Here is a 15130-nt window from a genome sequence, read left to right as displayed (position 1 = left end):
TCCTTCCTTCCTTCCTTCCTTCCTTCCTTCCTTCCTTCCTTCCTTCCCTCCCTCCCTCCCTCCCTCCCTCCTTCCTTCCTTCCTTTCCTCCCTCCCTCCCCCCTCCCTCCCTCCTTCTTTCCTTCCTTCCTTCCTTCCTTCCTTCCTTCCCTCCTTCCTTCCTTCTTTCCTTTCTTCCCTCCCTCCTTCTTTCCTTCCTTCCTTCCTTCCTTCCTTCCTTCCTTCCTTCCCTCCTTCCTTCCTTCTTTCCTTTCTTCCCTCCCTTCCTTCTTTCCTTCATTCCTTTCTTCCCTCCCTTCCTTCTTTCCTTCCTTTGTTTTGTTTTTGGAGTCAGGGCTTCTCTGTATAGCCTTGGCAGTCCTGTAGACCAGGCAGGCCTTGAACTCAGAGAGCTCCTCTTGCCTCTGCCCCCATCCCCAAGTGCTGGGATTACAGGCATGCGCCATCTCCCAGCTAGAACTCTGACCTTCTGACAAGCTCCCCACAGATGCTGATGAGGAGCTTGGCTTAAATCTCACTGAGCATGGGCCAAACATTTTCTTTGTATTTAATTTTCTTTAGTTATTAGAAAAACCGAGCGGTTGTTACTAATACCATTTCTTATCTTACAAGGAAGGAAGTGATGTCTTAGAGAAGCTATACCAAAGCTGTTGGCATTTTCTCATTTTGCCAAGAGGCAACTAAATTGACAGCTTATAGACAGTTGCAGAAAAACAAAGCTGTGCGGCATGAAGAGCCACACAGTCTTCACGAAGTAGGTCTGGAGCTGAAGAAACACCAAGGCCTTCATATGCCAGAACTGACCCAAACTGACAGAGTTAAATAGTGGTTAGAATGTTTGATGCTTTAGAGTGCTCCTCCTTTGGGGTTTAAAAAAAAAAAAGTGTGTATAGGAAATAAGATATAAAGATAGATAGGATATCTATTTATAAAATGTAAACTTTCCATTTAAAACATTGAAAGTTGTGTAACTTGCTGGCATTAATTAAAATTCAGCATGCTGTACAACCGTCACTACCACCTAGAACCCAGTAAGCAATAGATGGGCATTTTGCCCTTCCTGGGCCTCCTAAACCTTCATCTACGTCCTGTCTTTATGAATTTGTTTACTTCACGTTTTACTTATAAATGGAATCACACACTCTCTATCCGTCTGCGCCTGACCTAGTTCATTTACACCGTGTTTCAAGGTTCACCCATCACCCTTTGTTTTGTGTATATAGCATGTCATTTATCCATAAACCTGTGGTCTTGATTGTTTTTTTGTCAACTCGACACAATTTAGAATCATCATTTGGGAAGGGGCTCCCCCTTCAACTCAGAAAATGCACAAGACAAGTCTATAGAGCATTTTCTTTTCCTTTTTTTTTTTTAAATTTTATTTTGAATGTTCAAATGTTTTGTCTACATATGTGTGCTCACTATGTGCCAGTGCCCATGGAGGCCGTAAGAGGGTGTAGGACACCCTGGAACTGGAATTACAGAAGGTGTTGGCCCACCGTGTGGGTGCTGAGAATAGAAACTGTGTCCTCTGGAATTGCAGTTAGACCTCTTAACTGCTAAGCCATCTTTCCAGCCCTGTCATTTTCTTGATTAATGATTGTTATGGAGGGCCCAGCCACCGTGGATGGTGCCACCCATGGGAAGGCTATCCTTGGAGGTACAAGAAAGAGCTAATCATGGGCTTCAGCAAACAGAAAGCCAGGAAGCCGTCCTTCCAGAGTTCTGCTTTAGCTCCTGCATCCAGGTTCCTGTTTGACTTCGTGCCTTGCCTTCCTTCAATGATGGACTGTGACTTGTGAGATGAAATAAACCCTCTCCTTCCCAAAGTGTCTGTGGCAAGTGTTTCATCACAGCAACATAAACAAAGTCGGATACGTGTTGCTGGGCATGTGGATTGCTTTCACTCTTTGGTTCTAGGAGTAGTGCTGCTGGGAACACTTGTACATTTGTTTGGGCTGGTTTTAGTCCCCTTGGAAATATACCTAGAAGTGCAGTTGCCGGGGCATCTGCTAATTTCCTGCTTAGTGTAATTTCATTGTTTATTTATTTATTACGTGTGCATGCACATGGATGTGTGTGCATACAAGTGTGGAAGCTAGAGGTTGTCGTAAGAGGTCTTTCCTGATTGGTTGGGATAGGGTTTCTCACTGAACCTGGAACTCTCCCATTCAGCTAGGGCCGGTGAAGCCCAGGAATCATGTCTCCTCCCCACTATTGGGATCGTGGGAACATGCCACCACTCCAGCCCGCCCCTCCAGCGATGGTGATGTGGACCCAGGTCCTCCTGCCTTCACAGCAAACATTTTACTGGCTGCAGCCCATTTGGTGTCATTTTATATTTGACTATTTGAGGAACTGCCGAAATGTTTGCAGAAAGGCTGTGTCCATTTACACCCCCATAGCAAAATATAAAACTCCCATTTCTCAGCACACCCCCCCTTTTCCTCTGGGGGATTTTTGACCATTCTGGTGCTGTGGATCTCCCGATGTGCTTATTGGCTCCCTGTGAGCCTGGAAATGTCTGCTCAACCCTTGGCCCATTTTAAAAGTGGTCTGTCCTCTTGTTGAGTTCTGGGACATTTGAATGGATTCTTTATACTAAGTCCTTACAGAATAGAACATTCATAAATGCTTTCTCTCATTTTATGTATTTCTTGATGGTGACCTTCATGATTCTTTCTTGAGTTATAAATCAATGCATGAGCAACTAGAAAATTTAAGAAATCTTTGAGATATCCCAAAAGGTATGAAGAATCAGAAAAAAGCACCCACAGCCCTTCTTTAAAGTTAACTGTGTTCTGAATCACAGCACATTTATTTCCTATCACTTTTTACATTTTATATTACTTTTACTTTGTATATCTGAATGATACTGTATCATAATTTTCCATTCCTTCCTCTCCTTTTTTAAATTATTTTAATTTTATTTTATGTGCCATTCGTGTGAAGGTGTCAGATCTCTTGGAATTGGCATTACAGACAGTTGTGCTGCCCTGTGGGTGCTGGGAACTGAACCTGGGTCCTTTGGAAGAGCAGACAGTGCTCTTAACCACTGAGCCATCCTTCCACCCCTCCCTTCTTTTTTTAAATTTAAATTAAAAAAAAAAATTATTTTTTTGTGATAGTGTCTCTGTAGCCCTAGCTGGCCTGGAACTTAGTTTGTAGACCAGACTGCCTTAGAACTCACAGAGATCTACTGTTTCTGGTAAAGGTGTGTGCCACTGCACCCAGTCTCCTTGTTTCCTTCCTTTCTTTAATTACTTGTTTTGTTTTGTTTGTTTGTTTTCTTTTTGAAACCGTCTTTTTTCTAACTAATTTTTTTTTTTCAAGACAAGGTTTCTCTGTGTAGTCTTGGGTGTCCTGGATTCATTCTGTAGACCAGGCTCGACTCAGAGATCCTGCCTGCCTCTGCCTCCCTGAGTGCTGGGATTACAGGCATGCACCACTATGCCCAGCAAAACATCGTCTTTTTAACCCAAGACTGGCCTCAATCCCACTGTGCCATTGAGGATGACTTTGAATTCCTAATCCTCCTGTCTTCATGGCTCCGTGAGTACAATTTGTATTTTGGTTTTTGCTTTTTCCTTAATATACTACAATGATTGGTCAGTGTCACGGAAGGCTCTGTAAGCAATATTCTAATCTACGGTCCGATGTAGTTTGCCCAACCATTTCCTCACGCAGATATAATTTGTCTCAAACGCTTTCCCAGTGAAAATACCAAAAATTATCAAAATGTGGTCTAGATATCCCACCTTTTCCTCATAAAATAGAATTCTAAAAGCAGAGATACTAGATTAAAGAAACATCTACAGTAATATTCCGGGAAGGTTCATCCTTTAGCCACCTTGGCATTCACCAGCCACCACTGACAGCATTGCAATGTAATTGTGGCTAAAATGACAAGATATCATCCACAAAGGGAGAGAATTCCCAGGGAGTGTTTACTACAATGGAAGCAGAAGAGGAAAGATAAGGAAACAGGCAGAGAAGAGTTTGAAGTAAAAGATGACCCTGTCGGGACACTGAGCACACAAGAACAGGAAGGAGGCTAGGAGAGTGTGGCAGCCCATCACTGCTGGGAAGGTTCCCCATTCCTAATCCCGGACAGAAGGTAAATACTTAAACGAGACACATGCACATTCCTTGACCAGGAACTTGCGGTCCCAGGATCCCCACTGGATGTGAATGTGAACCACTAAATGACATGTCAGTTTCAGTGTCATGTCTTCCCATGGAGCACGACAGTCCCGTTCATGGTGTTTGCACAATGTGAAAGGCGATTGTTAAACTTTTGCCTACTTACACCATCCGGAGAGGCTTTGCAGCTTGGATGTAGTAACTGAAAATGCTCCTTCGAACAATTAGTTTGCACAATTGAGTAGTTAATTTCAAAATTCAGTCCAGCCACCACCTGAAACGATTTTAGGTTGAGTGAGTACTTGAAGCTCAGTTCGAATATTGGTGACAGTGAGTGAGAGTTATAAACATCTTTAAACATTGAGTTAGATATAGGAAGTGCGCAAGAAATACAAACCATCATTATTACTAGGCAAAAGTTTCAGAATAAATATTGAGTATTGTGACACACACGTACACACATACACACACACACACACACACACACACACACACACACACACACCACTCCTCCTGATGCTTCTGAGTAACTGCAAATGAAAAACAATGTCTCTTCAAACAAAAACCCCACACTCTTTCCTTTGCCAGGTTCCCAAGAGGACATTTTTTCTCCCAGTTTTGTGAAGCAATGTGATTTTCTAGACAGGAGCAGTGTGAAATGGGAGTGATCTTTTCTGGGGAGTCGTGTGGTTTCAGGTAGCGAGATTCTCTTGCTTTGTTCTTGGCAGCCACCATCTGACTCCATGCTCGCCACCATCCCTACACAGGTGGGTAACGTACACATCTCACATAATGGCAAGTTGAACTAAAAGTAGAGAATGTTACTGACTAAACTGAAGGATTCTGAAGAAACTGAAACCCACAGGACCAAGTGAGCTCTCAGAAAAGCCTTTAATCCCAGCACTCAAAGGCAGAAGTAAGACAGTCTCTGTGAGTTTGGGGCCAGCCTGGTTTACAAAGTGAGTTCAAGGACACTGCCTCAAACAAACAAACAAACAAACAAACAAACAAAAACAGTAAATGATCAGATTACTAGCTGTTTCTGCCTCACCACAAGGAGGAATTGAGCAGTAATAACTTAGGGTGTACCCAGAAAGTCATGTCTACTTTTTTTAAAGGAACAATTTAATAGTTTGAGGCCATGTTTAATTAATGACAGCAAGATAATAAGATAGATTTGGTAAAACCCTACAGCCAGAATGACATTTCCAGTTCTCCATCTCTGGGGAAAAAAAAAAAAAAAACATGTAATCTGACTACTTGTTCATTAAAGACAAACTCAAAGGGGATTTGAGTGTCATCCTCTTTCTTTTGAGTATCACACTGCTCACTTGGATCCTGGAGAAAGTTCCTTGTCTTGAGAGTTATTCTGATAAACACACACAAGGACATTCTAGCACCATGCCAACATGTTCCAGGCAGGTTCCTCCTGACAGTGGTTCATTTTAGGTGACAAAATACCAATCTAACGAATTAAAAAAATTTTTTTTTTCAGTCTAACAGATTTTTAAGCATATCACATATCGAGAAAAATTGAAAGACAAACCTGTCTGTAGGCTCTTTTTACTTCTCTAAGAGTGAAGAGGTGGGAATGATTTGTGTTATTGTTGAAGTGTTCGATGGCATGTTTCAGAATGGGCTCCAGGTCAGGGTTATTGGTCGATATGGGATACACACAACCCATACAGGTGAACTTGGTCTCCACAACAGGGCCCTTCCCTTGACAGAGAGAAGACAAGGAGACAGCATTAGTAACTGCAAACACATCCCACATTCATGGTCCTAAAGCCAAAAGACCACCTAGAAAGGTCCTGATAAGTTGACCTTCCTGTAACTCTTATACGAGAAAAGATAATGAGAGTTTAGGACTCCTGTGTAGTCAAAGGCAAAGAGAGTATTAAGAATAGTTACTTTTATGTTATTTTATTTATCTCACTTTTTTGACAGGGTTTCATATGTTCCAAGGTTGGTCTGGAGCTATCTATGCAGCTAAGGCTGGCTTCGAATTTCTGTTCCTCCTCCTTCTCCTATTCCCCAGAGGCTCATGTGCCTGCTGTTGGGGTTATGGGGATTGAACCAGGTCCTCGGCCATACTAGCTTGCCAGAACGCGACCCGGGAATGGAGCTCTTTGAGGAGAATTCTGAGTGCTCGTGAGAACACTCCAAGAAAACAATACAGGTGGCTCGTGACCTCAGTTTCTTCACAACACAGAGTGTGTTTTCATGCCCCTCCCGGGTGTGTCGGATGGGAGTGGTTCACTTCAGATTATTCATCATTGCTTGCTGTTATTTAATTAAATGTTTCAGCTATCTTTTCTATGTCTCTATGGAAAAACACATTTTTGCCATGTGTGGCGTGTGATATAATTGTACAGCTTGAACCCATGAGCCCATGAGAACTTTTGTCAGGTGACCTTTTTTTTAACCTCCAGAGTGTACGTTGTCTGGGGCTCTGAGTAAGATGGTTATTGCATGAGACTTTAGTCTGCTTCATTTGTCAGCTCCATTTTCCCAGGTCCCATCACCTCTAGAGCAGTGACATTACCTGAGCTATATCATTAGGCCCCTACTTTAATGCTTTGTTCATTTGTTTTGTTTTTCGAGGCAGGGTCAATCTGTGTAACAGCATCTGGCTGTCCTGGACTGGCTTTGTAGACCAGACTGTCCCCGAACTCACAGAGATCCAACTGCCTCTGCCTCCCAAGTACTGGGATTAAAGGCATGAGACACCACACTCGGCTTGCATTTTTAATGATCACAGTAATTAATACACTAACTCACCATCTTATAAAAGGAAAAGCATTAACAGGTATGTCATTGTTGTTCATCATCAGGCTCCTTGAGGCCTAACTCCATTTACCATGTTTCTGTCATTGACCCTGTGACAAATTCAATCTGATGCTTTGGCTCTTGGAGAAGAAGCCTCGCAAACAGGTTTGTCGTTCCATTTTTATGCCAAACAATATCGTTCAACTTGTTCAGCTTCACGTTCAGGGTTTCATCATCTAAAACAAGTCATTGGCAGGTAGAAAGCATATGTTTGTATGCTGGCAAGAAGGCATTCTTCTCTGTTTTCATAGGACAGAAGGCAAGAGGCCTTCTTGTTCATCAAGAGGAGCCTTTCCTTCAAGTCTGTCTGCCCCTGCTATCACATGCCAGCTGCTGAGCTAGGGTATAGGGTGACATTAAGTGTCATTTCCATGAAGGAATGACATTCCGGTAGGAAAGATAACAGTGTAGACAGATCATTTCTTGGTTTGGCAAGAGCTAGGAGGCCAGAATGGTCTCACAGAAGACATCAAAGAAAATGATGAAGATACCTGCCCTAGAAGGAATAAGGTGGTGAGAGGTCTCAGGACGCATTGAGGAACGGTAGTGCGGGAGGTGGCATCTGTTCATTTTACCAGAGCATCCAGTGTGACACAGAGAGGGCCAGTTTGAGTTATGGACAGTCAGAGAGAGGAGGCTGGGCTCCAGGCAGGCCCTACTAACTGTGTTTAGAACCGCTATCTATACCCAGAGCCCACAAGTTCTTTGGCAGATCAGATGAGAGCGGTAGCCCTCGTCAGGAAAATGCAAGTAATCACATTTACAGATGATTTTAGGGTTCACATAGACCCTCTGAAGTGAGCAAAGAATACTCCATTGTAGAACGAGGAACCATGGAATGGTTTGCAATAAAACAATGTCAAATCTTATAGGTTTTTATATTACATTACCAAGGCAAGTGCCCTAGCTGACAGCTGCTCACTGAGTGGTATGTGCAGCAGAGACACCCCTTCAGGATTCCAGGCTTCCTTACCACGTGGGAACATGCTTCCTGGGTGCTTACTGTCATTGGATCTCTCCCCCGCACCTCTGTCTCTGTCTCTGTCTCTGTCTCCCTTCCTCCCTCCTCCCCTCTTTCTTTTGAGACAGGGTCCCATATTCCCCAGGATAGCCTCCAGCTTGCTACGTAGTTGAGGATGAACTTAACCTCCTAATTTTCCTCCTGCCCCAAAGCTCCCAAGTGTGGCATTCACAGATGTGCTCTACCACACTTGGATGTCGTGGGATCGTAAATGTGTCCCAAAGCCCAACCCAGGTAATTTGTTACAGTAGCAGAAAGCTGGCTTAACATAATAGGAGACTGTCAGGAGGCTCACAGTCGTGGGCTGTGCTCTGACACCGGTGACCCTCCACATGGCTAGCTGCTCAACACTGCCCTCCTCAGGACTGTTTTGGGTACTGTGTCTCTAATGGCGTCAGATAAAAACTTAGTGAGTAAATAGGCATAGTTTGCCCTTCTTGTAGAAGAGGTTGAATTTAGGGCACTGAATTTGATGGGAAAGATGGGAGAATTGATGGTTAAAAATGATTAAAACCGCAGGAGTGGTGGAGATATGAGTTTTTTTTTGTTTTGTTTTGTTTTGTTTTTTTTGCCTCTAGCCAGCTCTCATTCAAGACAGAGTGGAGTAGGAGAATATGGGAAGTTAAGAAGGCGGCCATTTCTTTACTGGGTAACTGAGTGCTTTCTGCCCTACCCGGATGTTACTATAGAGATGATTCTATAGAGATGGTTCTTTATGGGCAGCTAAGGCCAGTATATGGGAAACTTGTCCCAAGGTGATGTACCATATCACCTTGAATCCGGGGGATTCTCTCTCTTTCTCTCTCCCTTCCTCTCTCCCTCCTCCTCCCTCCTTCACTTTGCAGAGGCCAGCTCCACGGAGGTTTTCATGACTGACATGTACCCACACAACCTATACACACCCATCCCTCTATAAAGCCTTGACACCTTTACAACGTTATTGAAAGTAAGAATGATGGCTGTAAGTAAGAATTTGGTCATAAGTTGTTCCTTACTTTTATTCTTAAGGGCCTAAAAAAATTTTTTTTTCAGTAAGGCTCTGTTCTACCAACTCTACTACTGATTATCTGTATAACCTTAGGTAAGTTACTTAATGTCTCCGGCCTCAGTTTCCTCATTTGAAAAATCAGGATATAATAGTACCCTGTTGGAGCTGTAATGGTTGGATGAGTTAATGTGTGTGAAGTCCCTAGATCCACGTAAGCACATAATCGATCAGTAAGCATTAGCGATTGTTGTCATCTGGAGTCTGTCCTTAATGATGCCCAGACATCGCATCTTTGGGCTTATCGTCTCATTTCTTAGCACAACAATCCTGTCACATATGCAGTTTTATTTTGTCTCTTCTGAGACAAGGAAAAGGATGGTGGAGGTAGAAATCTCTGTGAGCTCAAGGCCATTCTGGTCTACAAAAAAATGAGTTCCAGGACAGCTTGGGCTGTTACACAGAGAAACCCTGTCTTGCCAAAAAAAAAAAAAAAAAAAAAAAAAAGCAGGTCGGTGGTGATGCATGCCTTTAATCCCAGCACTTGGGGAGGCCCGCTCCATCTACAAATTGAGTCCGGGGCAGCCAAGGCCACACAGAGAAACCCTGTCTTGAAAAACCAAAACCCAAACCAAACCAAAAACAAAACCCGAAACAACAACAACAGCAACAAAAAGGTGTGATTCCAGGCCGGGCCAGAACTCAAAGCCCACTCTCCCTGTAGGGTGCTGTGTGGGATTTGTTTCCTCATCTTTGTCAGCCAGCCCCCACCCCAGCCTGCCCCTGCTGACACCACACAGGGAGAGTTAGGATAGTTCTGAGGGGATGACTGACACAAGCCTGGCCCTGTCCAAGAACCTGCTGCAGGGCTGCTCCTGACACACAGCTACCGTAATCCCAACGCTGCAGAAGGCGTGGCCACTGCCCCCTTCCGGGAGGGTGAAGTGGTCTGGCCCAGGTTGTGTTCTCGGTATATAGGACCAATTAACACCAGCATATCCCACCCCAGGCTCCTGCCCGCTGCCACCACCAGGACAGGGCCCCCAGTTGCATCACCCACCTGGAGTAATCTTGCAGGTCTGAGTAGCTACGGAGAACTTCTTGGGTCCCCTCTTCCCCACAGTTGCTGTGCATTCTCCATTGTCCTAGAGGGGAAGAGAGAGGCCGTTTGCCGAGATCCTTCTTCCTAATGAAGACATCTAGCTAGTGCTGTTGCCAGAGGTGGCTTTTTAAAAAGAAAAAGTTTTTCTAAAAGAGGTTTGGTTTTGCTTTAAGGTGTTTTTATGTATGTGAAGGTTTTGCCTGTATGTATGTTCGTGTACCACATGCGCACCCGGAGCTTGCAGAGTCCAGAGGACAGCAGCAGACCCCACGGGAGTGCCGAGTGTCCATCTGGGTCTTCTGCAAGAGCAGCAAGGGCTCGTAATCACTGGCCAAGCTTTCCAGCCCTCTAACAAAATCGTGGGACGTGAGAATGAATGTTTACATGACCTGGTGATTTTCTTTTCTCCCCACTGATCTTCACGGGTCAGGGGAGAGGCAGAGCGAGACTTCTAAACTAGAGCCCTGATGCGGGGTCCTGCAGCTGCTTCTTTGTCGCCAGGGTGGATGCCGGGCCTCAGGACCAATGAGCTAAGCTTCCACTTCTATTTCCCTTTCAGTTTCAGTGGCTGATGACTCTTCCTAGAACAATCCTGCTTCCACTCTGCTGTCCGCTGCTTGTTCCCTCTGCCCTGGTACTTCTCACTGCTTCAGTTTACCCACCTTGTGGAGATAACACCACATGTACTTAAAAGGTGACTGTGGAGAGTCAGTGTGCCAACACAGAGAGTGCCTCGCGGAGCAGCACACAGTGGGTTCTTACACAGTGGCTGCCCACTGTTAGTGTTGAACAGTTGTTTTGTTTTGGTCTAGCTTTGTCTTCTTCACTCTTACTCACAGTACTGAGTACCAGGAGCTGTTGTGTGGGGCTAGAGGGCACCCTGATCCTCCCGGAAGCTCTGAGACACTGGCTGTGCAGGACGTAGCAGCTGCCGGACAAACTCACTGAGGGGCAGAGTCCGAGCGACAGTCCTGGCCTCCTAATCTGGAGTGCAGTGCTCTTTTACAGCTGTGGGTGACCACAGCGAGTAAACAAAATGCAGAGGACACTGACATAAGAGGGGAATCCTAGCCTGTAAGAAGAGACACTAGCTTCTCAGGCAGATACTCCCCTCACCAGCGCAGGGCAACTGGCAGGTGCTAGATCCAGCATTTCTCTAAAATGCCCATCGTTAACAAGATCTTTTGTTTAATTTATTTCGTCTGTCTGTACTGAGGGAAGCCGAGGGCAAAATCAAACTTTGTGCCAAGGCCCGGTGTAGCTGAAACTCCCACATTATTCCTTCATCAGACCCAGAACTCAGCCCAGATGTCTTCCTGTTGTCTCCCTGGCGTCTGACATACAGCTTTGCTTGGTCAAAGGACCACCTTCTCATTAGTGGACACAAGCCTGCTTAATGATTGGAGTATTCCTGGTTTTTCTGTCTTCTCAAGAATTCAGATACAGTGTGGCTAAATTTTCTACATATCAGAGGGTTTATTCTCATCCTTCATAAACAGGCTCAATAATATAAATCATCCCCTTGTAATTGAAAAACAAGACAAACCAAAAAGCTGGCAGGTGGTGAGTGGGCAAGAAAGCTGAATACCATAACGGACGGACTACCATTCGGGTGTAAACAATTAACTCTGGCCACTTGTAACGTGGAAGAAACTGGAAAGCAGCAGGTTAGTGTAAAAGTCTAGGCACAGGACATCAAACGCTGACAGAGGGTGATGTCAGAGAGGCTAGGAGCGGAACAGTAGTCAGAGGTGAGTGGAGGCTGGGGACAGGACAGAGCTGGCCAATAATTACTGAGTGACAGGAGTGGACTGAATACAGATGACAATTTTGCATTGTTCATTGCAGAAAGGCTAAAAGGATTTTGAATTTTGTCGCTATAAACAACTGGTGACTGCTAGAGGTGATCCGGAGCCAAATCATCAGGTGTACCCGCCCTCTCCCCCCCTCCCCCCCCCGTATACAAGTTTCAAGTCTGATCTATCAGCTTAACAGTTTCATTTAGATTTTATAGGATCCCGAGGGTTACATGGAACAGGCTGGGGGGCTTTTGTGTCAAAGAGCGTACTCACGGCTGCCTCAACATCCTTGTAGTCACAGTCCTGCCAAGTGAGGCCGCTTTGAATGGAACAGTTGCCCTCCTTGATTTTATACTTGAAGGAATAAAACGTTCCAGAGTCGACCTGAGGAAAGCAAGGGTGACACTTGGAGTCATTCAGTGGGCCCAGCAACAAGCATGTGGGACCTGAGGCATTACAACCTCCGGTTCCGATCACACTCAAAGAGAGCCAAGAGTTTATTAAAATGTAGATGTTTACATTTGCACAAATGCTCCTTGGAAGAAGGCTTGCATTCTTAATGAGTTCAAAGCAGAATCCATAGTACTAGCCCTGCTCTGTTTTGTCAAACCTGGCTCACATGTACATATATGGGTCTTCAAAATGTATGGTCGAATCTGGGCCTAGTGTGAAGCTTGTGATCCCAATATCACAACTGGACTGAGACTGGAGGACCTTGAGTTCAAGGCCAGGAGAGCTGTTGGGGTAATATTTTTGTGCACCGTGTAAACGTTGTTTTTGTGCTGTTCAAATGCTGGTTTCTGTACAGGCAGAGATCTGAGAACCAGCCGGACTTTGGTATTGCTATTCTTATGAAGCATCACCTCAGCCTTTTGTAAACATCTTCATTACTTTCTGATTGATTTAATAAAGAGCTGAATGGCCTATAGCAAAGCAGGAGAGGATAGGCGGGGCTTCTGAGCAAAACTAGGCGTTCTGGGAAAGAATCGCCGTGTCAGCTGCAGAGACAGAAGAGTTGCTGAGCCACGCGACAGAACATAGAATGGAATAAAGTTATCTGAGCTAGTTGGGAACAAGCCTACGGTAAGGCTAGACTGTCATAGACCAGTAAAAGTCCTCTGTGTCATTACTTGGGCAGCTGGCAGGTTGAGACAGTCTAGTGAAGCTAACAACTCAGAAATCCTCGAGGGCCCGGGTGCTGTTTAGTGGTAGAGAGCCGGCCTGACGTGAGCCCCGGGCTGGGTCCCAGACGGGAAGGGGGCTACATGGACACTGTCCAGCAAAACTCCCATGGGCCCCATGCCTCAGTCAATGCAGACACGGAGGGAGGGGGTGCTGCGGCCCAAGAGCACCAGGAGGCAGAATGCACACTGTGCTGGAGTGAGAAATGGAAGGCTTCATTTGACCTTCTGAAAACAAACCTCCATCCATTAGGGTTTTCTTTTCATCCTTACGATGTCAAATGATTGGATTTTCTTTCCTATAACTTGACTAATCCAAGGAAAAAGTCTTTTAAAGCAAAAATTATTGTATTGTTTATCTTTTTTGAAAGCTTTTTTTAAAGTAAATCTTTTTAAAAAATTATTTACATGAGTGCTTTGTCTGCATGTACACATGCACGCCACAAGAGGGCATCAGATCCCACTATAGATAGATGGTTGTGAGCCACCACGTGGTTGCTGGGAATTGAACTCTGATCCTCTAGAAGAGCAAGCCAGTGCTCTTAACCACTGAGCCATCTCTACAGCCTTTGAAAGATTTTTTTTTCAAAGATTTATTTATTATGTATACAATGTTGTTTGCATGTACACCCGCACTCCAAAAGAGGGCACCAGATCTCATTATAGATGGTTGTGAGCCATCTATAATGGCTGGGAATTGAACTCAGGAATTGAACTCAGGAATTGAACTCTGCAAGAGCAATCAGTGCTCTTAACCTCTGAGCCACCTCTCAGCTCCAAGATTTTAAATTTAAATTTTATTTTTATTCTGTGTGTGTGAGTGTTTGTCTGAACGTATGTATGTATACATGAGACCAGCCCCTGGAACTAGAGTTATAGTTCTGTATAGTTGTGAGCTACCATGAGTGCTGGGAACTGAACCCAGGTCCTTTGTAAGCACACCCAGTTCCCTGAGCCACTGAGCCATCTCTCCAGCCTGTGAACTTTGTTTAAAACAAACAAACAAACAAACAAAAACTCTTAAATGTTTAATTTTTTTCTAATTTATGCATCCTGCTTGCATTTGTCTCCTACCTGAGTGCACTAATGAAGAAATAGAAGTACAGTAAAACCTAGTACAATGGGCTGGGGATGTAGCTTAGTTGGTAGAGTCCTTGCCTCGTATGTACAGAGTCTGGGGTCTGGTTCCCATACAAACCTGTCATGGTGGCACATGCCTGTAATCACAGTACTAGGGAGATGGGGCAAGAGGATCGAAGAGTTTATTGTCAGCTACAGAGCAAGTTCATGGTTAGTCTAAAGCTATATGGCACCCTGCCTCAACTCCCCTGCCCTCCAAAACTAAAGAAAACTACCGGAAGCGTTACTGTTGATTTCGAAGAATCAGCCACATGTACTCAGTGGCATGTACTTGGTCCAGGGCAATAAAGCCAACTCTCCTGGTGTGCCTGTGTTCGTCCCGTACTGACTCTCGCTTACAGCTGGGAGATCACCCAGTTCACAGACACAGATTCTCCTGCTGGAAGCTGATGGAGTCGCTAGGTAACCCACTATGCGTTGTCCCTTTTAAACATCTCCATCTACTTTGGTTTCTTTTTTCCTGGGATACTGCTTTTCTGGTCACCCAGGAAGCCTAGGGCCCAGCCATCTCCAGGTCTCTACCTCCATGCCAGAGAGCATGAATTACAAGCAATTTCATGGCTAAGCGGTCACTCACCATTTTAGTGCCCTCCATCACTCGGTACAACACAAACTGGTTGCCGCTTTGTAGCTCCGAGTTATACTTCCTCAGAGCAGCATCCACGGCCTGAAACACATCCTCATCATTGCAGTCGATGGCCTGTGGGTCTTCTTCTTCCTGTGTTAGACTTGGGAGGAGGAGTGTGGAGCAGAGGAACAGGAGAGTGAGCAGCTTCATGATGTAAGTTTCCCTCTAGAACCGGAGGGATGGTTTTGCCCAGAGCGGGAAACCAACTCAGAAGCTGCTTTTAGCAGCCTCCGCCGTCCCGTCTCTCCCTGCCTCACCCCTGGGGTCCCTAGTGTGTTCTTGCAGTCATCAGTTGTTTGTGC

At 44.9% G+C, this 15130-nt stretch overlaps 1 protein-coding gene across 3 annotated transcripts in view; it reads right to left on the bottom strand.

Annotated features, from left to right (window-relative positions):
* Positions 1–15130, bottom strand: part of Kng1 (kininogen 1) — a 29153-nt gene extending 14023 nt beyond the window's left edge. For 2 of the 3 annotated variants that reach the window (XM_055624825.1, XM_055624824.1), the window contains exons 1-5: positions 14778–15125; positions 12153–12263; positions 10039–10123; positions 5690–5862; positions 4310–4417 (exon numbers count right to left, since the gene is read on the bottom strand). In XM_055624825.1, coding sequence (XP_055480800.1) covers positions 4310–4417; positions 5690–5862; positions 10039–10123; positions 12153–12263; positions 14778–14978 — 678 coding nt within the window. In that variant the 5' untranslated portion in view covers positions 14979–15125. Of the gene's footprint in view, positions 1–4309; positions 4418–5689; positions 5863–10038; positions 10124–12152; positions 12264–14777 lie in introns of all 3 variants that reach the window. The other variant, XM_055624823.1, reaches the window with a different exon arrangement.

The sequence above is a fragment of the Psammomys obesus genome, unplaced genomic scaffold (genome assembly GCF_907164565.1).
Source record: "Psammomys obesus unplaced genomic scaffold, mPsaObe1.curated_primary_1811, whole genome shotgun sequence".
In the NCBI taxonomy this organism is placed as follows: domain Eukaryota; kingdom Metazoa; phylum Chordata; class Mammalia; order Rodentia; family Muridae; genus Psammomys; species Psammomys obesus.
The sequence above is the reverse complement of the archived record's forward strand: the minus strand, read 5'-3'. Positions and strand labels throughout refer to the sequence as shown.